The sequence below is a fragment of the Podarcis cretensis genome (assembly GCF_951804945.1).
Source record: "Podarcis cretensis genome assembly, chromosome: 6".
NCBI classification, from domain to species: Eukaryota; Metazoa; Chordata; class Lepidosauria; order Squamata; family Lacertidae; genus Podarcis; species Podarcis cretensis.
The window spans coordinates 42655582-42681925 of record NC_137175.1 but is presented as its reverse complement, the minus strand read 5'-3'; the positions used below and the strand labels follow the sequence as shown (position 1 = coordinate 42681925).

The window sequence follows — 26344 nt, the reverse complement described above, 5'->3', positions numbered from 1 at the left end:
CTCAAGGTCACCCAGATTTGAACCCTGGTCTCCTAATCCCAATCTGTCATTTTGACCACTATCCCACACTGAACCCCATCAACAGAAGCCCTATGCAAGGATTTGTACTTCCACAACAGGGTCTCCCTCCTGCTCCCCCTGCATGCCCCCAAAATTGGCCTTGAGGGGGCATCAAGAGAACTCCAGAGCAATGCACGAGGGGAACAGGGAATTGATCCATCTAATAAGCTGTTATGCTTGCACAGACAGAATGTTTTAATAGCATAGTGCTGAATTCCACCACACACATGGTGATATTCAGTGCTGGTCCTACTCAGAGTAGACCCACTAAAGTTAATGGCCATGATTAATATAGCTTTATTAATTTTAATTGGTCTACCCTGAGTAGGATTTGGTTGAATATAACCCATATATATATATATATATATATATATATATATATATATATATGTGTGTGTGTGTGTATATATATATATATATATATATATATATATATATATATATATATGAATGAGAGATAGCAGCTAGTTGGTCAATTAAAAATTCAGCATAAAACGGGACAAAAAAAGGCAGGTTTCCCCTAGTGCCATAAAGAAAATAGAGAGAGTGCAAGGTGAGTCTCTCTAAGAAGGGAGTTCCTTTAATGAGGCACAGCAACTGGAAGACTCTGTCTCTGGTTACCACCTGCCTTACTTTATATGGCATGGGGATGTGGAGCAGGGTCTATGAGGTTGGTCTTAATGACTTGGCAGATTTAAGGTAGAGAAACAGTCCTTTTGGTACCCTGGTCCTAAGACATTCAGAGGTTTGTAGGTTAAAATTAGCACTTAACATTTTGCTCAGAAATGACCTAATAACCAATGTAGTTGTGCCAGAACTAACGTTTAGATGCTTTGTATGACTCACCCCAGTGAACAATTGTGCTGCTGCAGGTACAGTGAGTTGCAATAGCCTGAATGAGATGTTATCAGTGCATCGATAACTGTTCAAAAGAGTGCACCTGGTTTTGTTTTGACCCAGACTGGTCACTGTCACGCATGCTACAACTGGGTTAAAGTCAGTTGGACAGGACGAGGGAAGTGGAGGTGTACAGCACAGGCAATAACCATTTTGCACGTGTTAAAAGCTTGCGTGATAGTGCACATGCACACATCACCGTGAACCCAGAAGAGGTAAGAAAATAGGGTGGATTGAGGGTGGAATGGGGTGTGGCAGGACACGCTCCACCATCACACGCAATGAGCCTGAATGCAAACCCCACGGAAACTGGGGGTTGCCTGCATTTCTAATTCCTAAAGCCTAGTTTCACCAATAATTCAGAACCTGACCTTGGCACAGGCCTGGGATTAGAAACATGTTTCTTGTGTTCCAGAAAGTTATGTAAGCAGTTGTGCCGCAGAGGGACAGGTTCATTTTTGATAATCAGGAGTTTTGATTGTCACATTGCCACACTTCCTTCTATTGTATCTGCACAGCTGGTGTTGGCTATTTGGGAATCTGATATAATTTATCGAGTAGAGCTCTGGGGACAGCAATGCTTTCCCCTACCTCTATCTCCTTGAATCATACTTACCTATGTCCTATTTTCAGCTTCTTCTATAAAGGAGTTTAGCATAAAATCAGGAAGAGGCTGCCAACACAGGTTCCTTAAAACAAAAACAAAAAACCTATCTTGGCTTTGGAACTTGAAATTACCTCTTGTGCAAGTCTGATTCACAAGACAGCCTGCCAGCGTTGCTGTGACGTTTGAAGGCCAAAACAGACATGTTGCAGGAGAGCCATGATTAGATCTCTTCTGCTCCCCATTTTAAAAGATGCTGCAAATTCTGATACTGATTGGAACAGCAACATTAGGGCAGGTAGGAGATGATTAACTGTTTTCCATCTACCCTCCCCCCCCCCATCAAAAATAACCACTCATGAAGCTGCTAGTAGTTCTAAAGTGGAAAAGGGGAAGGTACCCACATCATGTCTCTCTTTCTTCCCACTGCAGTGCTAAAACCAGCTTTGAGGATGGGGAGGAACATTTAAATAGGGGAAATGACACATTGGGAAAGAGTTAAAAGAGCCTTTCCCACAGTACCGATAATCTCCTCACGATCCAAGACCCATCTCCACAAATGTTGGGATATCCAATCTCCTGTTTTGATGTCCCTACCTTAGTTGATGATAGAGAAATAGTTTTACCTAATGTCTAATTGAGTTGAATGGAAGTTGTACTCAGTCTTAATTTTGGGCTGAGGCTGGATAAGTTTACAATGGGTGGGGAGCCTGTGATATTTCATATACTGTTGGACTTCCAGTGCCCATCAGGCTCAGTCAGCGTGGCCAACATTCAGTGAAGACGGGAGTTGGAGTCCAGCAGCATCTAAAGCAGCCTTTCTCAACCTGTGGGTTGCCAGATGTTGTTGAACTACAACTCCCATCACCCCTAGCTAGCTCAGGGATGATAAGAGTTGTAGTCCAACAACATCTGGGGACCCACAGAATATGGCTAATCTGATCCAAAACACCCACCCACCCCACTCACACATGAAAACAAAGATCATAACAGCCAATCACAAAAAAACTACACCCTAGGCCAACCCCAACCCCTCTCACCACCAAAGAAACACAAGTGACTATCTGGAGACCCACAGGTTGAGAACCACTGATCTAAAGGGTTGCAGATTCCCTACTTTATACCAGCGGCTGACCATTCAGCTTCTGACAGTTAACCCTAAAGAAAGCCCCTGTTGGTAAATTTTCTGCAGATATATTTACTACCATGTCTAAGAACTATTTTCTAGAATACATCCAAAAGGGGTGCCTTGGGTTTGTTCCTCCTCTGTTGTTTCCTAGTAGCGGTTTCTCCATCTCCACATGGGTTTTGCCCTGCCTTACTTTAAAAAAAGGGGAACTGAGTGACGTAGTCTTTGCAATAATTGCACACTTCATGGAAACAGAAGTTGAGCAACTTCTCTAATAAATTGACTTGGTTTCCTCTTTCAGCTTCACCGGGCTTGCTTTTATCTTGACCGTACACAAAATAGTTCTTTAAAAAAAAAAGAATCTATATCTTGAAGGTTTCAGTTCAATTCCTGTGAGTCGATAAGAGAGAAGGAGAAACTCCTCACTGTGTTCTGGGTCCTGGAAAGCCCCCAGAGCAGCTCAGGAGCTAAGAATAGACCATTGGTCAGTGTTTGTAAAGTCTGCAGCTCCTTGTTGTTTTTTTCCAAAAAAAAGTGCTGATCTTATAAGGTTGAGGCAAGTTTGTGGCTGCTCTGAATGATGTTGTGTGTGGGTTGTGTTTTCCCCGCCTGCTTGCCTCTGTCACCCAGCAAAACAGATCAGTAGGATGTCTGAAGCAGAAAGATAACAGTAGCCTGGGCAAGACTCCGGTAGCTTTTGGATAGCTTTGTCGGTGCTTCCCTCATGGTTTTTCCTTTGCCAAGGATCTTCTTTTGCTCAGCAGTGAAGCTTAGACTACTATGAGAAAGAAGAGAGTGCTGGAACCAGATGAACACTGGAAGGTATGGTACAATGATTGGTGCAAACTGGCCTTTCTTGGGGCACAGCTGTATGAGATACCTCTGTAGAATCAACAGGATTTTTAGCTTTCATAAGTTTTGAGCTGGAACTTCTAACACTTAAAGAGATAGCTTAAGAGCTATTTCACTCCTGCATGAAAGTGGGAGTGATACAGTGAGATAGGAAGGCTAACCTCGTGATGAATACACAGTGGAATCAGTGTTCAATGTATACTAAGTCATTGGTTTAGAAGTAAGGAAACAGGGTTGTGGCAAGTGCCAGTACCAAGCAAAATTGGGCAGCCGCCCAGGTGCATGGATGATAAATGGGCCCCTTAAGCTGAGTCCAAGACCTGGCACAGTCCTTATTTAACCACCTCCTTGCTTTCCCAGCACTAGTAGAGGAGTGGAGATCTGCAGTGATCCAGATACTGTGACCTTGGACAGGTATTTTAAGACAGTGCCTCCCAATTTATGGAAAACTAACATACCACAGCTGCAACATCATTCTAATATAGGGGTGCTAAAAATTGGGGTTCTGTTTTCCCACTTAAAGCAACTTGTCTGAAAATGGTTATTGTGGGTGTTACTAACAACTTTCACTTTTAGTTCTGGTGAAATTACACGTTTCTTTCGAAGAATATTTTGACTGGAAGCAAGGGGAGTAGAACTTTGTTCTATTCTGTTATGTCTAGTACCTTCTGTAATACGACTCCTAACATTGCCTCATTTTTTAAGCTACTCCTGCACAGTATTATATCATTTGGAAAGGGAGACTTGTTGTAGTCTGTAGAAGTATATTACGCAGTGCCTATCCATTCATGGTTGTTGCTTAATCCTCTGTGTGTGTGCTTGTATATATAATTTATTTAAGATAAGCAAATATGTATGTATAATATAATCTCATTTATTTAAGGAAAACAGAGTCAAACTCCTTCATGGCAAACATCAGTAATCTCCATTCAGCCCCACGCCTGTCAAGGCTTGTTTTGATTTGGATATGAATTTCAGTTGCCACATCTTTTAAAGGCAAAACGGATGAAGTCCTTTTGTTACTATGCTGAAAAATTATGAGAATTGAAAAGGCACTGAATTGTACTACTTCAGTTTACAACTCAGGAAGATTTTTACAGGCAGGTATAATATCTGCCATTAAACTGCAGCTATCACATGTCTGAATGAAATAGCTCCTGGGGTTCAGCTGACCTGGTCCTCAAGCTGGGTAGAAAACTTTGTAAGGAGAAAAACTAGAGAAGCCTTTTCTCTTTGTTTGATGGGAGTTATAGTCTAAAACATCTGGTGTGATCTCAATCTCCTGTCGAACCATTCATTTTGAGCGCCTACATGATGAAGTAGACTCTAGTTCATGAAAACTTATGCTGTAATAACTTTGTTTGTCTTTAAGGTGTCATGAGACACAACTGTTGTGTTTGCTGCAACCATGACACCATGATAATGGGAACAGATGATGGCTATAATAATAATAATAGTAAGAATTTTATTATTTATACCCCACCCACTTGGCTCGGTTTCCCCAGCCACCCTGGGCAGCTTACAGAATGTATAAAGGTAAAGGGATCCCTGACCGTTAGGTCCAGTTGCGGACGACTCTGGGGTTGTGGCGCTTATCACGCTTTACTGACCAAGTGTACAGCTTCCAGGTCATGTGGGCAGCATGACTAAGTCGCTTCTAGTGAACCAGAGCAGCGCACGGAAACGCCGTTTACCTTCCTGCCGGAGCAGTACCTATTTGTCTATTTGCACTGTGTGCTTTTGAACTGTTAGGTTGGCGGCAGCAGCAGGGACCGAGCAACGGGAGCTCACTCCGTCATGGGGATTCAAACTGCTGACCTTCTGACCAGCAAGCCCTAGGCTCTGTGGTTTAACCCACAGCGCCACCCGCGTCTTCTACAGAATATATGTAAAACATAATAAAGCATCAAGCATTAAAAACCTCCCGATACAGGGCTGCCTTCAGATGTCTTCTAAAAGTTGTATAGTTCTTTAACTCCTTGACATCTGAAGGGAGGGTGTTCCATAGTGCGGGTGCCACTATCAAGAATGCCCTCTGCCTGGTTCCCTGTAACTTCCCTTCTTGCAGTGAGGGAACTAGCAGAAGACCCTTGGAGGAGGACCTCAGTGTCTGGGCTGAGTGATAGGGGTGAAGATGTTCCTTCAGGTATACTGGACTGTATGTATCTCTGATCAGGCAAACCAGACATTGCATTTGTCTGTAGGAACAAATCTGGGATGGCTGGGACTGCTGTTGTGGACAAAACATTTATGAGTTAAGTCTCCACTTCTTCTACGTTGAAAGCCTTTCTGTCACTGTAGTCTAGTAACAATGGTTCATGGGCACCAGAGGCTCTTCCATGAAAGCAGTATGAAAATTACTTACACAGAGTCTACAGAATACATTTAACTTTTGCCATTTCCAAACTGCAAGTCCCATGCCTCGGATGCACCACTTCAATCTGCATAATATTTTGCATAGAAAACTCAGTGAGGGGCAAGTATTTGGTAGTGTCCTTTGTTACAAATGAGAGACAAATATGCTTTAGGGGCTTTATTCTGGCAATTAGGCAGAGTTCCTGGCTTCTGAAGCAGCTTCCTAAGAACATCAGGCAAATGTTAAGCAGGCTTTACAAAACCCATTAACTACAGCCCATATGTAATTATCAGCTTTTTGTCATTCTAGTCTCAGGGATGGCCTGCAGAGTTACATTTCTGCTGAGCAAAATCAGGAGACCGGGGAGCATTATTAACCAAACCCTGAAGAATATCCTGAGGATATTTCTGGTCCTTTCACCTCTACTTATGACATGGTACAAAGTTTGGCTCTTGCCTTTGCTTTCTCATTTCCCTTACTCAAGTGGTATGATAGGCTGATTCTCAAAGGGCCATGAGTCAGGATTCCTGAGTTCTGTTTTGTTCCGATGCCCCGAGGAGGAAAAATAAGTCAAGGGCACAATTCACAAATTTATCAACACAACATCAGTGGAAATATACTATGAAAGTCCTTAAGGCAGGGTGGACAACCTGTATGCAGAAGGGTACATGTAGCCCTTAGCCTAAGTTCATGCTGGGGAAATGAGGGAAATGGGGTGGCAGAAGGAGAGGAAGAAAGGGGGGTGCCATGCTCAGATTTTGCTCAGGCCCTGCCCACCACCAGCATGCGTCTCCTGACAGATTACTCCCAAGGGAATGAGACTACAGACTGAAAAAATGTTCCCAGCTTCCCATTAAGGCTTCCAGATTTTGTGTACAAAGATAACAGGCATTCCACTGTAAGACCACCATTCCATTCCTTCCATCAGTAGGAACCACAGACAACTGAGGATGGAAGTCTCAAACTGAAAAAATGGGTTGTTGTTTTTACCTGAATCTTCAATAATTCTGATGGGATTTGAACTAGTTTTACTCTTTTTTAAAAAGCCATATGGCTCTGTTGTCTTGCTGTAATACAAAAATATTTTATATTCCATACAGTGGTACCCCGGGTTACATACGCTTCATGTTATATACGCTTCAGGTTACAGACTCCGCTAACCCAGAAATAGTGCTTCAGGTTAAGAACTTTGCTTCACGATGAAAACAGAAATCGTGCTCCGGCGGTGCGGTGGCAGCAGGAGGCCCCATTAGCTAAAGTGGTGCTTCAGGTTAAGAACAGTTTCAGGTTAAGAATGGACCTCCGGAACGAATTAAGTACTTAACCCGAGGTACCACTGTATTTCCAAATGCATGAAAAAGGGAAATATGATAGAATTCAGGATATGCCCTTCCGTCAGATAACTTCAAAATGGCATCTGTATTGAGAGTTTGGTAGCAGGCATATTTAAATCCATTTTACCAATGAATTGGTAATTGAAAGCTGGATGATCAGTTAAAACTCTGTGATACGGTGACCGTCACCTGAGTTCTCATATCTTTTTCTTCTAGCAGTTTTTGGTAGTACATCACCATTCCTCTCTCTCATACCATCATGTGTTGTCTTGGGGAATGACATTATTTAACAGAGCCTTTTAACTCAAGTCTCTTTCTGTGCTCTTTCTCCTCTCCCACAGTTGGATAAAGGGGATGTGAGCCAAATCAGCCTGCCTTCCAATACAAGCCACGGTGATGCTGATGGCAACTTCTGCCTTGACGTTCCAGATGGCAACCCAGACCCGCAGAGGACAAAGGCTGCCATTGACCACCTGCACCAGAAGATCCTCAAGATCACCGAGCAGATCAGGGTTGAGCAAGAGGCACGAGATGACAATGTGGCTGAGTACCTGAAGCTAGCTAACAACGCTGACAAGCAGCAGGCCTCTCGTATCAAACAGGTCTTTGAGAAGAAGAACCAGAAGTCAGCCCAGACCATTGCACAGTTGCACAAGAAGCTTGAACATTATCACAAAAAGCTAAAGGAGATTGAACAAAATGGGCCCTCTCGACAGCCCAAAGACGTCTTCCGGGACATGCACCAGGGCCTCAAGGACGTAGGGGCCAATGTCCGCTCCAGCATCAGTGGCTTTGGAGGCGGAGTGGTGGAGGGTGTCAAAGGTGGACTCTCAGGCCTTTCTCAAGCCACCCACACAGCTGTGGTCTCCAAACCCCGAGAGTTTGCAAGCTTGATCCGCAACAAATTTGGCAGCGCGGATAACATTGCCCACTTGAAGGACACGCTGGAGGATGGGCACCCTGAGGAGGCCTCACGGACTCTGAGTGGCAGTGCCACTTTGGTTTCAAGTCCCAAATACGGCAGTGATGATGAGTGCTCCAGTGCCACTTCTGGCTCAGCAGCAGGTAGCAACTCGGGGGCGGGTGCTGGTGGCTTGGGCAGCCCCAAGTCTAACACCTTGGACAGTCACCACTATAATTTTGAGACCATCATAGAAGAACTGAGGGAGATTAAGGACATTCAGTCCCACCTTGAGGACTCCATGGAAGACCTCAAGGCCCAGCTGCAGCGAGACTATACATATATGACTCAGTGCTTACAGGAAGAGCGTTATAGGTAAGGCTTGTTGGGTGTGCTGCTGTTAATTACCAGTGGGAAACTGTCACACTTAACCACCATATTTAATTGTTGTTGACTTGTGGAACTGGGCATGCTGGCCAGTCTTTATGTTGTGACTCTTGAAGGGTCATGCTGTGGGGTACAATAGATGAAGATGCTGGCAAATAATGTAATTAGGCTTTATGTTCCTATGCAAAGAAACAAATTGACAGTGAGTTTCCCTTTAGAAGAGGCTGTGGCAGAGAAGGGAAGATGAGATGCTACAAAGCAAATGGCAATGAGGGAGGAATTCAGCTTATGACCTCAATCCAGTCAGTTATTTAGCAGCCACATAGGATTCTGGGATATCAGAACCAGCCATGCAGCATGGACACTTGCTTTCCATTTCCTAATTTCCCCCAGTCACTGCTATTCCTTTCTCCTGAAAAGTTCTGTTTGCTTTGGCCACAGTCCTGTGCACAATTACCTGGAAGTAAGCTCCACTGAGAACAGTACGAATTTCTTTATTTTTAAAAATAGCTATCCACTTTTCTTTATAAATCCAAAGTGGCAACTTACAGGATAACACAAACCAAACAACAACCTAGCACCAGAAACCGTATAGAAACAACAATAGATAACACCTAACACAATTATATGCATGTGATAACACTTGTTATCCTTCAAGAAAGTAATTTTGCTTGTTATCCTTGCATGTTTACGTAGAGAGAGAGCCAAACAGAAATCTGTCTCCTTTTTTCTAAGCCAATAATAATTTTGCGGTGGAAGGCCAAAGCTTTTGGATTTATGTTCTTTAGTTGAATTTAGGCTCCCATTTAGTTGCAAATCAATATGCCTTAATTGCTATAGCAACCATGAGTATGCATGCTTGTTCAGGAAATGTCTGAATTTCAAATGGCGGGGGGGGGGAGTTGAATTTTAAATAAGTGATTCAAATAAGTCCTTTTTCCTGGTGATTTAAATCATGATTTAAATCCTGCCTAGCTGTCACTAGCTTTGAAGATGTTTGCTGGAATTTCCTGTGCTGTAAGTTCTCCTCAAGAAGAAAGACACTGCACTATTAACTGCTTCTATTTATAAGACACAAGAGGAAATGCATTCCTGGTTGAATGCTCAATGCCAGCTTCTTGCTTCTCTCCCACCGGTGGAAAAATAAGGACCAAGAACTCTTTTGCCCGTGGGCTTCATTAAAATTGTAGGCAGTGAGGAAAGAATTATGTTTCCATTTTTTTGTGAGAGAAGGGTCATAGGCTCAGTCCTGGGATGACACTTGCGTGCAGTTGCTATGTTTATGGTTCTCACAGATGTGGGGAGCAGAAGTCTCTTGCAGGCTTATGGTCCCAACCAGTTCTCGTGTCTAGGGCTGGTTAGGGCGGGGGTGGAGAAACCATGGTCCTCCCAGATGTTGCTGGACTCCAGCTCCCATTACTTCCTGCCACCTTAGCCAATGGCGAGGGATGATGAGAAAGGTACTCGAGCAACATCTATGGAACCACTCATTCTGCATCCCTGGTCTAGGGGTATGGCTCTTCCTCAGTGTCAGAGGTCTCTGTTTCAAAGCCCAGACAATTGTGCTGGGGGCATGGAGAGGAGAAGGAGGATGGTTGGACTTTTGGGGAGATGATGTAGGTCAGTGACTGAGCACTTGCCTTGCAAGCAGAAGGTTCCAAGGTCAATCTCTGGTATCTCTACTAAGTAGCAGAGCTGGGGAAGACCGTGAGTCCTTGGTGAGCTGCTGCCAGCCAGAGTAGACAATTCTGGAGTAAATGGACATATAGCCAGACTTTGTATAAGGCATCTTCCTACATAGTCCAGGCACCATAGAATAAATAGCACACAGTCTCTGTGAGTGCTTTCTCAGTGAAGCATCTCCCAATTTTCTGAGAAGTGTCTCATACGGCCAGTTTCCTATTAGGATCAGCCAAGGCTGCATGCACTCATCCCAGATGGCCATAACAAATCTGCAGGCAGGTTGCTGTATGCATCAGTTTTCCACATTGGTCCAATCCTACTGCTGAAGATCACACTTACCTTTTGCCCCACTACTTCCAGGCAGATGTCCACACTTTAACATTACATGTCCGATGAATTTTTATTTTTATTTTGCCCTGAGCTTTTCCCGTGAAAACCTGCTCTTTAAAGCCAAATTGGAGCAAACAGCAATTCAGGTTTTCTGCAGGTTGATGTTTGTTCCAACTGAGCTTTAAAGAGCAAGTTTTCACACAGAAAGCTCTGCAGCAAAAAAAGAAAAGAAAAGAAAAATGGTGCTCGGACACAAAGCTTTAGATTGCAGACCATGCCTGGAAAGAGTCGAAGAAAGGTAAGTGTGGATAAGCCTTCAGTGTGAACACAGTGCGTTTCACGCAATCAACTGTGCATACAGTGAACGGGCCCAGGGAAAGCAAGGTTGCAGTGGCAAATCCTACCTCAGTTCGCTGGACCTTACAATCTTCATGTGCATACAAAGTGTATGCTTACAGTTTTCCTGCATGCAGTTGGGGCTGTGCAGTGCCCCATACCACACTTGTGTTCCCTTTGTATATTCATAGAGATTGTACAGACAGTCTAGTGCAGTGTTCCTCAACCTCAGATTCCTCGTATTTATTAGACAACATCTCCCATCACCCCCTGACTATTGGCTAAGTTAGCTGGGGATGCTGAGAGCTTGTAGCCCAACATCTGAGGACCCAAAGCTGAAGAACACTAGTCTAGTGAGTAGGTCAGGGAGGGGCTCATCACCACAAACCCTCTTCTCCCCACATGCATTCACTAGATGCCTGTTTGATTGTTTGAAGTTCTTATCTGTGTCCTCATTTATTTTGGATGTCCATTTTGTCCTACCCTGGTGTTTGATGCTCCCCACCCCCTGCCGTTTGGGGTTTTTTTCCCAGAAGCTGGAAAATATCTCAAAATATCCTGGAAGGCAATTATCAGTGACAGCAGGGATGGAAACAAAACTCATTGTTCTCAAAGGCAGGCTTTTTTCAGAAGAGACACCCCCCTTCTCATTTGTTTTCCACTCACCCACATGTATCCCATTTGAAGGGCTGAGAAAAACCTTTAGATTGCAATTGAATAGTGACCACCAAACCAGGAAAGAGGTGGGGAGAAAAGAGGAAGGAACTGCAGGTGCTCCAGAGAGGGAGATATTTATTTCAGGCCTGACAAGTTCTGAAATAATCCTTCGTCCAAGCTACATTTTCAATGGCAGCTTCCACCAAATGCATAAACCACTAATGCAGGTGTGCAGAACCGTTGGCCTCCAGATGTTGCTGACGTACAACTACCACCCCTGCCCATTGGCACTGCTTACTGGCATTGACAGAAGCTGTAATTCAGCAACATCTGGAGGGCCAAAGGTTCCCTCACACCTACACTACAGTAGCTATTCTAGAATAGGTTATCCACTTGATAGAAATTGCTGTTCAAAACATGCCTTCCAGGGAAAGAATTATTCTGAAATACGTTAGACGTGAAATATTTTTTTTCTTTAAGCCCCATGACTTTTTTCCTCATCTCCTCCTCACCCCCAAAGTTGAATGACATTTATTAGGAAATCAGCTCCACTAAATGCATTGGGACATTTCTTTCTTTCTCTATCTCTCTCTCTCTATCTATCTATCTATCTATCTATCATCTGTTATAAGTTTTTTTAATACAACACTTCAAAAATATTTCCTGCTTTGTTTACCAAAAGAAAATAACGCAATAAAATGTGAGTAACAAAGGCATAATAAGGCCAGTAAAATCCTTATTAGTTCCTCAATAACTAATGGAGTTGGGTGGTGTACAGCATAATAATAAAAACTCTGAAACCTTAAATACAAAATAACAGTTCTAAAAAGCAACATTAAAACCATCTATATCAGGGGTCAGCAACCTAAGGCCCATGGGCCGGAAGCGGCCTGTGGAGGTCGTTTGACTGGCCCACGAGCCGCCCCCAAACCGAGCTGCCCACTTGTGCGCTGCACTAAACCGGCGCAGCATGGGGACTTGCTTCCGTGGCGCTGAAAATTGCATCAGCGCACGTGCAGATGCTGAAAATCGTAGGCATGCGCACTCACACACATACGCGATCTGGCCCACGGAGAGATCTCCGTGGGACCAATCCGGCCCAGGCAAGATAAACCTTGCTGACCCCTGATCTATATGAAACTTATTGGAAACCAGAACTCTACCAGCAGCACACGATTGCAGCTTAGAGCAGCCTGCATCAACCTGGTGCCCTGGTGCCCTCCAGATGCATTGGATTGTGCTGAAGACAACTCATATATATATATAAGAGCACATAACCTTAGGCAGTGCCCTAGAAACAGTCCTCCTTGCTTCAGGTAGTTAAACCATGTCCATCTACCCATCAGCTGATATCACTGGCGGCATCAACTGATGGTTGAGAAGGCAGGGTTAAATCTCATACTGACTGCACACACCTGTTTCCAGGACAGAACAGGCTCCTGCAGCCAAAGCAGCAAGATTTAATCCCCACTCATCAGCTGATGGTAGGGGTTAAATCCTGCACAGTTTTAAGCAGTCCAGCAATCTGGTTTGAGCCTCTGATTTTCAGCAGCTCAAAGAAGAGAGGAGGGGGCTGCCTGAAAGGCCTTTACAAAGGGTCTCATATTCAGCAGGGGAGCTGCAGGTTGCTGTTTGTGACAAACACCATGTGTAGGATTGATGCCCTCTGCTTTCAAATGATAGAACCACTGATAGAAATTTGGCCACCACCAACTGAGAATGACAGGAGTTGTAGTCCAAAATATTTTGAGGTTCCCTGGATGGGGAAGGCTGCCTTAAAGCATACTGCATGGGGCACAGAGACAAGATGTTAAGAAAAAAAGCATAGCAAGTAATCATTTAGTTGTACTTAGGACAATAAGCCTAACAAAATGTTCAATGCAATCTGATGTCTTCTTAGATGGCCTCCTCAATAAAATGAGGTGATGGGATATGGTTCCGTGAGTATCAATGTAACATTCAGCACATGTAGCCCTTTGGCTGGTTTACCCAAAAGTAATCATCACAATAGCTCTTCAGAGGGGCATCCACTATCAAATTGGTTCTTCTCACAGCTGTCTGACAGCCAAATATGAAACACAATCCAATTCCTTGTCGACATCTTCCTCTGTTGCAGGAATGTAGGAAGCTACCTTCTTGCCCTAGGCCAGACTGTATGTCCATTGATTCCAGTATTTCCTCTGGCTAGCAGCATCCCATGCCACCTGATCTTTGCCCCTCCCAACCCCCTCCAATCCTGGAGATGTAAGGGACTGGACAAAGCATGTGCTCTACCACCAAGCGGTTGCCCCTCCCTTGTATTTCATAGTTCTGCTCAGTATTCTAAAGAAAAGTTATTATGAAGAGCCAAGCCGCTCATGCAATGATTTTATTCAGTTCCTTTTTTTTGTTGCTGCTATTTTTAACTTGCCATTTGCTTTTGAGTTCTGCTGTTTCTTTTTCTTTTATTTTCCATTTCAGTGCAATAGACAAGTCACTGGCTTGGTTTAATGCTATATAAGGTTAAGTGGTGGAAATGGGAACATGTTTTGAAGCATAGTTTTCCGTGGTGATCCAGGGGTAGCCCAAGATGTTTTGTTGCTTTAGGTGAGGAGCAGGACTTCATCTTCCACTCCCACATTCCATGTACAGAACTCAACTGGACTGGCTGCTGATAGAATCTCAGGGTAGTTCGCAACATAAAAGTACAATATAAAAGTACAAAATCCTTTATAAAAATCAAGAAGAAGAAGAAACATGAACCAGTAATGCCCCCTCCCACAAACACATTTATCTGTTATTTTCAGTTACTTCCTATTTTGAGTGGCCAGATATCACTGTGCTTATTCATTTAAGCTTTATATATAGAATTGTCCAGAGTGCACTTTCATGTTTCCTGTCCATTTGATACTACTGTTTACATTTTCTTTCCTCTGAATCCATGTAGACATATATATTCCAGTCTACAAAGACTGATGCCATAACACATAGAGTGCCAGAAGGTTCCTTTTTACTTGCTAAAGGACCCCCCACCCCATTTGGGGGGGGGGGGGTTGCACTTAAAATTTAAGTGGAGGAGGAGCAGAAATATTGCCAGTGCCACGTATCACTATTGGCTCTCAGTAGAGGGAAAGACGAGGCAGAGAGGAGCCCATTGCAGGCCCAGCAGCTGAGCCAATCTGATGCACCTGTTTCTGTGCCCACACTGAGCTGCCCACTGCCTACCTCCCCCACTTGGGTAAGTGGTAGAGGTAAGTGGCATTGGGTAGGCTACTCTGCCCTACTTTCCCTGCCAGCTGCTCCTGCTTGTACAGATGACAGCCAGTCATCCTGGGGCACAGCCTTGCTCTGCGGAGGCTGTTTTCTGATCTAACACGAGGGTTGGCCAACTAGCATTGTGCAAATCTGACCTCGGACAGTCCCAGGGAAGGGGCTATAATTGGGTTGCAGTTGCAGTGAGTTTGCTTCCACAGTGGTTTAATTGTTCACAGTGAAATGACACTTCCCTTTCTATTCTGCTTGACTGTCAAGGATATAGCAACATCCTGAAGGAATGAGGCAGGGACGTTTCATAGGGATATAAGAAGAAATCCAGTCTCTTGGAAAGTAGAGAAAATATATCATTAAATGCTTTCATCATGTAGAGTACTCCCTGGAGCGGCTGCTTCTGTGGACTGGCGTTACCTTCCGCCATCCCCTGAGACCATCTATAGCTCCTGCTGGCTTTTTACTCGAGAGGGAAGAGACTGGAACATGGATTGTTACATCAGCTGCTAAGGACAAAAAGACTCTGGCATACATACTCTATATCTAAGTGCATTCTAATAATCTTTGTGAACCTGTCAAGGCTGAAAAGCAGGATATTATTTAGTCAACTGTTGGTGTTCTTAACTGGTTGTTCAGCTCCAAGGAAAGTTAAAGTTGAGTGTTGTTTGTGGGCTTGTGTTTTCATTAGCACTGGCATGTTCATCGCCAATGAACTCAGAACATCCTTCCCTTCCTCTTCTCCTTGACGATTTATCAGCCAGTAGCAGTGGCACATGAGAAAATGGGAGAAGTGAACTCTGTCTCTTCTCGCCTATCTCTCTGGAACTTGAAAGGTCTGATGGTCCATGAGAGATGTAGCACTGCTGTCATTGCTACTCAGGAGGGGAATAGACACAGATCCCTCGTTCCTACTTCCTGGATGCCTCGTGCTAATTCTAGCTGGTGAGTCTTGAGGGGAGAGGGGAGTTTGGGAACTGGGAAGCATTGGTGTAGGAGATTAAGGAAATTTCAGCCAGAGGAAAAATTAAGGGATTTGAAAAGTTCATGTTTTCTTTGACACCAGCATTATAAGCCCCCAAAGCTCATACCCACACCTGAATACAATGAGCTTCCCTGACTTCTCCGGCTCCAAATTCTCACCCACTGCATGTGTTTCTCCCTCTCCTGCTACACAGATATGAACGCTTGGAAGAGCAGCTGAATGACCTGACGGAGCTCCACCAGAATGAAATGACCAATCTCAAACAGGAACTGGCCAGCATGGAGGAGAAGGTGGCTTACCAGTCCTATGAGAGGGCCAGAGACATTCAGGTATGGGAATGCATAGGGATGCTTGTGCAGCTGGCCTGACATCTTCCCCTCCCTATTCTTTCCACATATTCAGTCTCCCTCCTAAAAACATAGAACGGCTTACATATAAATACAAATTCTAGGTGATCTGCTATACAGGCAGAGCTCAGGACCAGACCTGCAACACTAGAACTGTGGTATATTCCTTCAGATCATTCTCTGAGCATGGATGTTTGGCACTGATAAGTCTAGAGAACTGAAAAGAGGCAGGAGGAGAGGAATGAGACTTGCATCTGAAGAACTGAGAATTTGTCTATGGATCTTAGCTTTAGTTTGCTAGTCTGCAATCTGTTCCCTCTTGTCCCTAGATCATAGAAGGGCTCAAGCTCAGTAGATGTGCCACAGCTTTCATAGGAACCTTGGAATCTGCCATATAATAAGTCACACTGTATGTCTATCTAGGCTAGTTATTGTTTGCTCCAACTCATAGCCCTTCTCCAGGATCTCAGAAGAGAGTATCTTTCACCTTGTCAGCTTCCTGGACGTGTCTGTGCAGATGTTCTAACACAGCTGCGATCCCTCATCCCTCAGCTAAGCTAACACTGGTCTTTTTTCTCTTTCCCCTGCAGGAGGCTGTGGAATCCTGCCTGACTCGTGTCACCAAGCTGGAACTTCAGCAGCAGCAGCAACAGGTGGTGCAGCTGGAAGGGGTGGAGAATGCCAATGCCCGGGCCCTGCTAGGCAAATTCATCAACGTCATATTGGCCTTGATGGCTGTGCTGCTGGTCTTTGTCTCCACCATTGCCAGTTTCATCACGCCCTTGATGAAGACCCGCATGCGTCTCCTGAGCACCACCCTGCTAGTGCTTTTTCTCTTCCTCCTCTGGAAGCACTGGGACTCCATCACTTATCTTCTGGAACACGTGCTGCTCCCTAGCTGATTCTCCTGGCAGCCAGGTATTGGGGCTGCAGGGTGTTTCGGGTTTTTTCTTCATGTAGAGAAGAGAGAGAGAACGAGGAGACCTTCCAACTCAGTTCCTTTGTCTATACAGAGTATGTAATCCTCACTCACTCTTCCCCTGCACAGCCAACTTTATTCACGTCCAACACCATCTCTCAGCCGTAGGGAGTGTAGCTGCATCTGAGCTTGTGAGAGGCTGAATAAGTCCCTCTTCCAGGATGCCTTTGCAAGGGGTTGTGGGAAAGCAAATGAAGTCCGGAAGAATCTTTAGCTGCAACACCTTAGCCTTTTCTTTCAAAGCAAACAAAGGAAGTGAGGGCGATTGCAAAGCTTTGTGTGCAGAGCTGCAGAATGCCAGTCTCCAGAAAGCGTTTTTTGCGGGGTGTTTTTCTACCTGAGAAGGATGATAAAAGGCTTATTTCTACATATGAAGACAACGGTTCAACACTGAAGATGAACTTTTTTCTTTTTCTTAAAACTGATGCCCCTTAGAAACATGCACAGATTTCATGGAGCAGAATGATGTACATATCACACCAGTTTATCCAAGTCACATGGCTACTTTACTTTCCATTCCTGCAGAACAGCTGATGTGCCAGAAGCGCACCTGGGCATCTTTCTTATGATGGACTTGATGTGATTATGGATTTGGCTGGGTTGTTTCACCTGTTCAGTTTTGCCCAGTGGAGACAAGATCAAAGGGGGGAAAGAATCTACCACTCTGGTGCAAGTTCAGCATTTTTGGTGGGCTTTGTTTTATTTATTTATTTTTGCTTTTGTTTGATATCTTCAGGGACTAAATGAGAAATTCTGACAGTGCACCTGCGAATCTTACAATCTTTGCAAATGTGTATGTGTGCGTGTGTGTGTGTTAATTTATTGATTTACAGATGGGTTCCTTTTTCTAAATCGAGTATTGTGTGAAAATTCAGCTGCCTTCACATCTCCTGTGTACCTAGTGAAAATAGAACATGGTTTTAAAATGGTTGGATAGTCCATGCAAAATTAGTGTGTCTCTATTTGAATTTGGCAACGCTTCATCAAATTTCACCAGTAGAAATTTTGCTCATTACTTGCTCCAAGAGACAATCCTCCATCTTCATATTGAAGCAATTCTATTAATAGTACATTATTGTAGTTCTTTTAAAGCAGACAAAGAAGCAGCCATCGTATGCAGTATCAGGCCCTTAGTGGAGGTTTCCTCACAAAAGAAGAAAAAGCAACTAGCTGATCACTTCTGCTCTTAAGCTCCTGACATATTTCTACAATATTTATTCCAACTGCTTATTTATTCACACCTGCTATTGTCCGAAGCATTTTATTTTACAGCAAAACTGTATGGCACGTTTTAAAGCACATTTTAAAAGGTTTAAGATGAAATGATCTGGGTGAGGAGTTATTAATATAATATCTGCAAAAATATAATTGCTGTTGCTGGCAAAAGAGAAGCTGATTGTAAGTTGAATTCAGGTGGTTATTTAAGGGAAGCTGTAAGTCATGGGTAGAGACGCTCTCCCTCCCCAAGGTAAATTCTAGTTAGGCCTGCAGTCACCCCCCACGTTTGCACCCACTTGCCCTCTATCAACCCCCCATTTACCCCACACTTCCTCTCTTTCATCCACACTCCCCCTACATACATAGACTCTCCATTCTCTCTTGCTCCCTTTTCTCTCCTCTCTCATCCTGCCCTCCTTCCACAAAAAAAAATCTATGGGGGGAGGACAGAGAGAGTAAGATTTAAGCCTTCACTCCCCAGTTGTCACCTCCCACAAATACCCCCCACATGACAATTAGGCTTGGGGGGGGGAGTCTCAGTTGCATGTGGATGTAATTTTTTAAAAAAAACTTCTAAGACTAATTGAAAAATAATGGGGGTGGGGAAAGAAGGAGAGGCTGTAGGCTGGATTCAAAGGTGCCACAGATGATGCCCCCCCCTTGCAGTAAAGATAGTGTGTAATCAATGGACTAGAATCAAGGTTTTCGGTTCAAAACTCAAGCTTGATTTATATGTGTCGCAAAGTGAAGTGGCAGAGTCTTAAGGTGGTGGAATGGCCTCTTCTCAACTCAGTGTCATGGGTGGTGTGTCTAAGTGTAGGGTTATATTTTTGATTGCTTGTTTATGTTAAAAACAACATTCCTGAAATCAGAAACTCAGGATAGCAGACAGAAGGCTGTCTAGAAGAGGCTCCCTTCTATGCCTTGCTAGGTTTCTGCTTGCAAGAGTCATTTTTACATAGGATTTTCAAAAACGTGATTCACCTGCAGCCTAAGTTATACAATCTGCTGTACTTCACAGGACTTCACCACCTTATTCTGTTGCATGTGTAAATTTAGCCTTAGATGTGATTAAGGTCAAGCTTGCGCAAGTTTTGCTTCGGTGAGAACTTTGGGCGGATGCCAAATGGTTTTGTAGAAAGAGAAAAGGAATGTGTTTTGTTACGATACAATATCTGATCTATTCTGATATTGCTCAAACCCACGAGGATATGCACTTTATGATGCTTTCATCTATGGCCAATGGCTGTGGTCTAAGATCTTAGGATCCAAGAGCTGTCAATTACAGTACAGGACAAGAAGAGAGAATTTCAGCAGGTCGGCTCCCACCCCAGTGACACTACAACAAGAACAGCTTCATCTGCTGAAATGTTCCTTCTTATGACTGTTAAATGAAAAAGAGCCTGGCAGAGTGGTTATCTACTCCCTTTATTCTGGTTCTGCCTGCAGATCTCCTCATTATTACATGAAACATTTTTATTTTATTTTTGCTTCTCTGTTTGAGGATGCTGTCCATAAGGCATAATCATAGTCTAGGTGACAGGTTTTCCAACCCAAACACCTGATCTTGGCTCTTGAGAGCCTACATGTTACTCGCCCTGGCACCTAAAATGGAATGGTGGCTTGAGGCATAACCTCTAGAATGTATCCCCCTCTTTGCTAAGGAAGCCTCTGGTGTCAAAATTCCATCATATGTAAGTAACATTTGTGATCTGCCTTTAATAACCCCAGGAGATGTGAAGGCTCTCAACTTTTCTTGTATACAGCTATTTATTTTGTATATTTTCATGAGTCAGAAAATCAACTTCGCTTCCCTGCCCAGTTATAGGAGGAGCTGGTTTTCTAGTGCAATGTGCATGGATAATTTATTTAATGATGTCAGGATGAATGTTGTATGAGTTGGAAAAGAGCGTTCAATAACAAACACAAAACTGTTCCAGAATATAAAATGAAACAGATTTTGGCCAAAATCCACAGTGAAAGTGTAACTGAGGTGCAGGATTTGTGCTTTCCTTTTTAGTTCTGACCTTGCACTATTCCTGACCCAGCCCCTGTCACCAAGTAATGAATAAGAGATGCACCTCGCTGCAGCAGGTTAGACTTGCAGTGGAGAGCTAAAGAGGATGCTGTTGTGCTCAGCTTCTAAAACTTATAAATGGGGCTAGATGAGGGTTCCCATGCAGGCTTTGCAGAGCAAGAGGAGAGCATAGTCAGCTAGGATTTTTGTTTTTATTACTGGCCTATTTATGCTCATGGGTTACACACACACACACACACACACACACACACACACACACACACACACAAAACACCAGACGCTTGTGTTTTGATGTAATCAGTTGAATAGTCCTTGCGAACGTTGACTGGTGTAAGAACAGCTACATTTTCCCATGCTTGTGTGCACCAGAAGCAAACAATTGCAATAGTCCTTTGTGGCCTTAGAATCATGACTGCATGATTTATTTACTGATCTAAATTCAACTGATATAGTATCTTTGCCCCACCCCTCCTGCCTTATTGAGAATAGGTGTGGCATGTGGCCACATACTGTGTTTTCATGGGAAGCCTAAATCAAAATTAGTTTAGGACTGTTTGATGCCATTGGTCATGCCTATCGTATCCATATAAATGTAATGGATTAGTTAAAGCAACATTTGACACTTGATAGGGCAATGTTGTCACTTGCAGCGCTGCCCTAGCAGAAGGAGGGCTTGATTTATCCAATGAACTTGTGAATGGAAAATTGTGGTTGGCATTTTCACATGATTGTTGCAATCATATAGTTTGGCATGAAAGGTGTTCCTTGTGAATTGGGTGCTAGTGGTTCCATAAGGTTTTAGAGTGCTAAGTTTCTAGCCCTCGTGACAGGCTTGAATCAGCAAGGTTTGTGGTCTTCTGTCACAGAGGGCACCCAAGCCCGCTCCATGGCATAACCCTCTTCTTATACTGTTTGACTGTATTTATTACGTATGCTTGAATCTTGTCCTGCCCCTTACCCCTTGATATTATGTTTGTTTTCCATTGGGAAGCCCATTCAAAGGAAGCTCTGATTTCATTTCACTATATTTTTCCATTCTTTCTTTTTTTTCAAATAAAGAATTTTAAAACACTGGCATAAGAAAAGTCCTTTATTCTTAACTCCTGCAGTGGCACAATGAAGCAGCAGCAGCAGCTGTTCAGAGAGGTGCATTCTATCAGATGATGGATGGCAAGAGTCTACTAACATGCAGACAGTGAGGGCAGGCCTGTGGATTCTAGGCTTCTGTGATGATACTGCCAAAATGCAACATTTTGAAATGCAGTTCCCTGCTATTAAAAAAAAAACAAAACTACCAGCATGTGCACACCTAGACATACATTGAGATAAAATACGTATTTAAATATGAATTTTCACATGGACTTTAAATCAGAGACTAATTCACGAACAGGAGGGCCTTGCAGAGAAATGTGTGTGAAATTGACACCAGTTAGAAATAGGACTGATTCATGCAATGAGACTTAGTCATGCATATGATTGTGCTGAGAGAGATTTTCCTGGTATTTCTAACCTGATCAATGCTCCCAGTGCAAATCTGCACCCTAGCTGCCCGCTCTTGGTATACACCTGCCCTTTGATATGTCTGTCCCCGCTATTTATTCCCCAGCAGCCTTGTCACTTGTCCAGAAGGAATCAACTCTTTGCAACTTCTGAAGAATGATCAACTTCCCAGATGCATTGAATTCCTTCATTTTACATTAATGGCTGGGGTACAGGAAGCCACACATTTCCCTCGTCAGTCCCACTGATGAGCCTTCATATATCTCTGAAAATAAGTTGAATACAATAGCACAGAAGATTAATGGGAGCCTTTGGTAAGGCCAGCTTCTTTCAAGGAGGTTGGGAATTTTGGGGTTAGGGCTGGCGTTTAGCTGCAATAGGAGTGTGGCCTATTTATAAGGCACCAGAAAGTGATAGGCTTTCCTAATGCTCAGGTTAGATTTCACTGTTCTTCATTTGACCTAGTAGGACATTATATATCATTCTGAAATACAAGCCCAAAGAAGAGCAGTGACTTGGACATGAATGGCTCTAGGCAGCTTATAGGCTTTGGAGACACGGCTGGTTGCATGCTATAGATATCTTCAAAACTACTGATCATATTAATTCAATTAATTTACAAGCATGAGCTTAGAATACCATTCTCAGCAACACTGGTGAGGCCAGTATGGAGCTATAGCACCTGCAGTGCCAGCTGCTCATCAGAAAGCATGATTTTTTAATTTTTGTTATTTTTTAAATGGCCCGTATCCTAGCAGGATATCCAGCCGCTGCTTAGTATATGGGCTGGAAAGCTGTGGCCCTTCAGATGTTGCTCCCACCATCTCTGAACATTGGCCCTGCTGGTTGGGGCTGCTGGGAGTTGGAGCTCAAACAGGAGTGACCATGTGCCATGTTCTACAGACAACAACCCCTAATTTTGAAATTGCCCTCCATTTGAATGCTATCCAGGTCTGGCGTAAAGATAAAGAACCATACACAGGGAGAGCAGGAGACTTGAAGTTGCCTGTCAACAGCAGCTCCTGACCAGCATACTGAGCATGCTCACAATTCACCTGGTGTCTTTCCCTCTGTGGTGCAATGTATTGTATTTCTATTTTAACTATACAGGCAACACCCAATTTGTGTGAGGGTTGTGTTCCAGGTGATTGTGCACATTGATGGAGTGCTGTGCCCTGTTCTGCCCCTGTTCCACCCTTTTCTGAGTCCAAAAGGACCTGCACATCAGCAGTCATGCGTCAATTGTTGTTGTTTAGTCATTTAGTCGTGTCCAACTCTTCGTGACCCGATGGACCAGAGCATGCCAGGCACTCCTGTCTTCCACTGCCTCCTGCAGTTTGGTCAAACTCATGCTGGTAGCTTCGAGAACACTGTCCAACCATCTCATCCTCTGTCTCCCCGTTCTCCTTGTGCCCTCCATCTTTCCCAACATCAGGGTCTTCTCCAGGGAGTCTTCTCTTCTCATGAGGTGGCCAAAGTATTGGAGCCTCAGTTTCAGGATCTGTCCTTCCAGTGAGCACTCAGGGCTGATTTCCTTAGGAATGGAGAGGTTTGATCTTCTTGCAGTCCATGGGACTCTCAAGAGTCTCCTCCAGCACCATAATTCAAAAGCATCAATTCTTCGGCAATCAGCCTTCTTTATGGTCCAGCTCTCACTTCCATACATCACTACTGGGAAAACCATAGCTTTAACTATACAGACCTTTGTTGGCAAGGTGATGTCAACTGGACGTGCCTAAAATGGTTGCTGCCTGTAGTACTAAGTTTTCAATATGAGCCTGTACATAAAAATTACGGTATGCCACATTTATGCAGATTGGTGCCCTGGTTTGTCCTCTTTCCTGGTTCTCTTGATCAAGCCACACCTGGAGGGTCAAAGGTTCCCCAGCCCCAGCATAGGATGTGGTTGCCAGTCACCATCTATCAGGAAGTTCTCCACAAGCCCTACTGAAATGCAAGAGAGCTGCCCAAGACCAAAGAGGACACACTGGAGTTTGCCCTTTATTGCTCCAGTCCCCTGATCCATGGCTAGATGGGAAAAGTGCAAATGGAGACTATGTTGTGTTGTCATACATGGGGAATCTCCAACGGGCTTGCTCAACACGCCCAGTCACTGTGTTTCCAGACATGGTTATTTCATTTTATTTGTTCTGTATCTCTTTGATGTTTAGCTGGTGACTGTCTTTCAGGTAAGGCAAGGTTGCAACATATATTTTAAAGCAAAAAAAGGAATTTTAAACAGCAGTTAAAAGTCCAACAGAAGACCTGCACATGATTCAGCACAGATTAAAAATCTCAAAATGATTTTGCCACCAACGCTACTGTGACACCATTAACAGCTAATCTTATTAAAATGGAAGTTTCTGAGATGGTAGTAACTAAATATACTGAGTCCAACAATGGCTGCACAGGTTTTTGAGGCAATCATGTGAATCAGCTGTGATTCACAACAGTCGTGGGAGGGTCTCTCTTTGAAGCTGGGCGTGATATGGAAGATACCACTTCAAAGTTTTGTTTAGCTCCTGAGTTTACAGAGCTAAGAATAACAGCAGCACAGGGAACTCAAACCCTCCATGTTTGGAAAGCGGCTTCTGCTGAAAAGCAGGAGCACAAGGCAATCATTTGTACACATGGCCTTCGCAGGAATCTGACCTGTTCCCCTGTCCAGCATTCATTCTTTCCTTTTGAAAGTACATTTTGTGGTTGTGATTTTCCACAGCAAGTTGGCTAGCCTGGTCAGCAGAAAGCACCAGGAAAATCTGTGTTTGCGTCTTCATGGAACATCGCAAACTTTGTCCCATCATGGACAGCATTTCATAGGCTCAGTTCCTGTGTAACATGTTATAGAGACAAGCTGTAGCAAACCTTGAGCTCACCAACTCCTCTTCCTGTCTCCTTAGGCATGGCTGTGAAGAGGAGAGCAAACATTTCTGCTTCCATTTTTAGATTAGCTGCAGTTTATCCTTATGTCATCAAAGTGCAAGTAGATAAAAAGGTACCACTCCAGCGGGAAGATAAACGGTGTTTCCATGCACTGCTCTGGTTCGCCAGAAGCGGCTTAGTCATGCTGGCCACATGACCCAGAAGCTGTATGCCGGCTCCCTCAGCCAGTAAAGCGAGATGAGCGCCGCAACCCCAGAGTCGGTCACGACTGGACCTAATGGTCAGGGGTCCCTTTACCTTTGTTATCCTTATGCATAGGCGCTGACTCCATGGGGCCTGCCCCCCCAATAATTTAAGAAAATTATTAGTTATATTATGCTTTGTAAAATCACAAAATTATGTTGGTATTTTTTATTTTCCTTGTTTGACGATAGTTACCTTTTAAAATACATTCAGTAATGAGTTAAAACAAATAATTATTACGGTAGTAAAAGAGGCGGCGCGAGTAGTTTTGCTCGGTGCGTGCGATTGGCCCAGCCCCTCTTTCCTTTTCCTCTCTTCTGCTCTCCCGCCGGGCGCCTGAGGGAGAGTTACTTAGCGGTTCTGAGGAGCCGCTGTTGTTTCAGCAGGGGAAAAACCACCGCCCGCAAACCGCCGAGCTCCCTCTCTCTTTCCAGCCTCTCTCTCTCTCTCTCTCTCTCTCGCTATGGCCAAGGAGGAGAAGAAGCCCTTCAGCCAGTCTATGGCCGAGTGGCGGAGGTTCATCTACAACCGCCAACAGCGGCGAGTTCCTGGGGCGAACGGCCAAGAGCTGGGGTGAGGAGGGCGAGCGAGCGAGCAAGCGCGCACGCGGGGAAGGGAGGGTAGGGGGCGGCCGGCACGAGGGGCGGTGGGAGGCGAGGCACGGCGGGCACTTGCCTTGCCCACCACGCATCTCTCTCCTTCTCGGTCTCTCTCCCTCCCTCAGCTGGCGAGGGGGCCACGAGGCGGGCGGCAGCAGCAGCAACGGGCCGGGAGCGGCTCTTAGAAAACTTCCCGGGGCAGGACCCCGGTATGGGCCCCCCCCAATATTTTTTATAAGTTGGCGCCCCTGTCCTTATGTCAGAGCCCTAAACTGTTCATTCTTAACCATGGCTTTTTGGATCGAGCCTTCTTTTAAAACTTTTGAAGTTTTGAAGTTGGCTTGTGTCAGCTAACTATGGCTAAAGATTAACCACAGTTTGTTGGGTTTGGACAACCTAGTAAACTGTGGATAATCTAAAATGGAAGTGAAAGTTTATGGGCTTTTCCTTGCAACTGTGCTTGAGGAAAAGGGGGAGCCCCTGAGCCAAGGCTTATGTAAACTCAGTCTCAAAACACTGAATGTGGCTTATTGCCTCATCCAAACCTGCCTGATCTAAGAAATCATCATTACACGGCAATAATTCAGGTGGCATTTGATAGGAAAGCAAAAAGAGTAGTGTACAAAGCCAAAACAGCACAGTAATAGAACCTTTTATTGATTTCAAATCAATTGAGGAAAGAGCTGGAAGCATAGTGCGCCCAAAGCCACCTTTCCCAACCTGGTGCCCAAACCTGAGGGCAAAAAGCTGGGTCTTCTTACTGATTTATGCTTTTGCTTCTAC

The 26344-nt window shown here is 44.2% G+C and overlaps 1 protein-coding gene and 1 long non-coding RNA gene across 12 annotated transcripts in view; one reads left to right on the top strand and one right to left on the bottom strand.

The window, feature by feature from the left end:
• Positions 1 to 20592, top strand: part of TMCC2 (transmembrane and coiled-coil domain family 2) — an 87902-nt gene extending 67310 nt beyond the window's left edge. For 8 of the 11 annotated variants that reach the window (XM_079979235.1, XM_079979239.1, XM_079979238.1 and 5 more), the window contains 3 exons: positions 7574 to 8508; positions 15948 to 16083; positions 16692 to 20592. In XM_079979235.1, the coding sequence (XP_079835361.1) occupies positions 7574 to 8508; positions 15948 to 16083; positions 16692 to 17003 (1383 nt within the window). In that variant the 3' untranslated portion in view covers positions 17004 to 20592. Of the gene's footprint in view, positions 1 to 3124; positions 3513 to 7573; positions 8509 to 15947; positions 16084 to 16691 lie in introns of those variants that run through there. The other 3 variants (XM_079979236.1, XM_079979245.1, XM_079979244.1) reach the window with 3 other exon arrangements.
• Positions 18887 to 21413, bottom strand: LOC307218081. Its single transcript, XR_013839746.1, has 2 exons — positions 20582 to 21413; positions 18887 to 20538 (listed from the first exon to the last, which is right to left on the bottom strand). It is a non-coding gene; the product is annotated as an uncharacterized lncRNA (long non-coding RNA).
• Positions 21414 to 26344: the final 4931 nt, after the last annotated feature.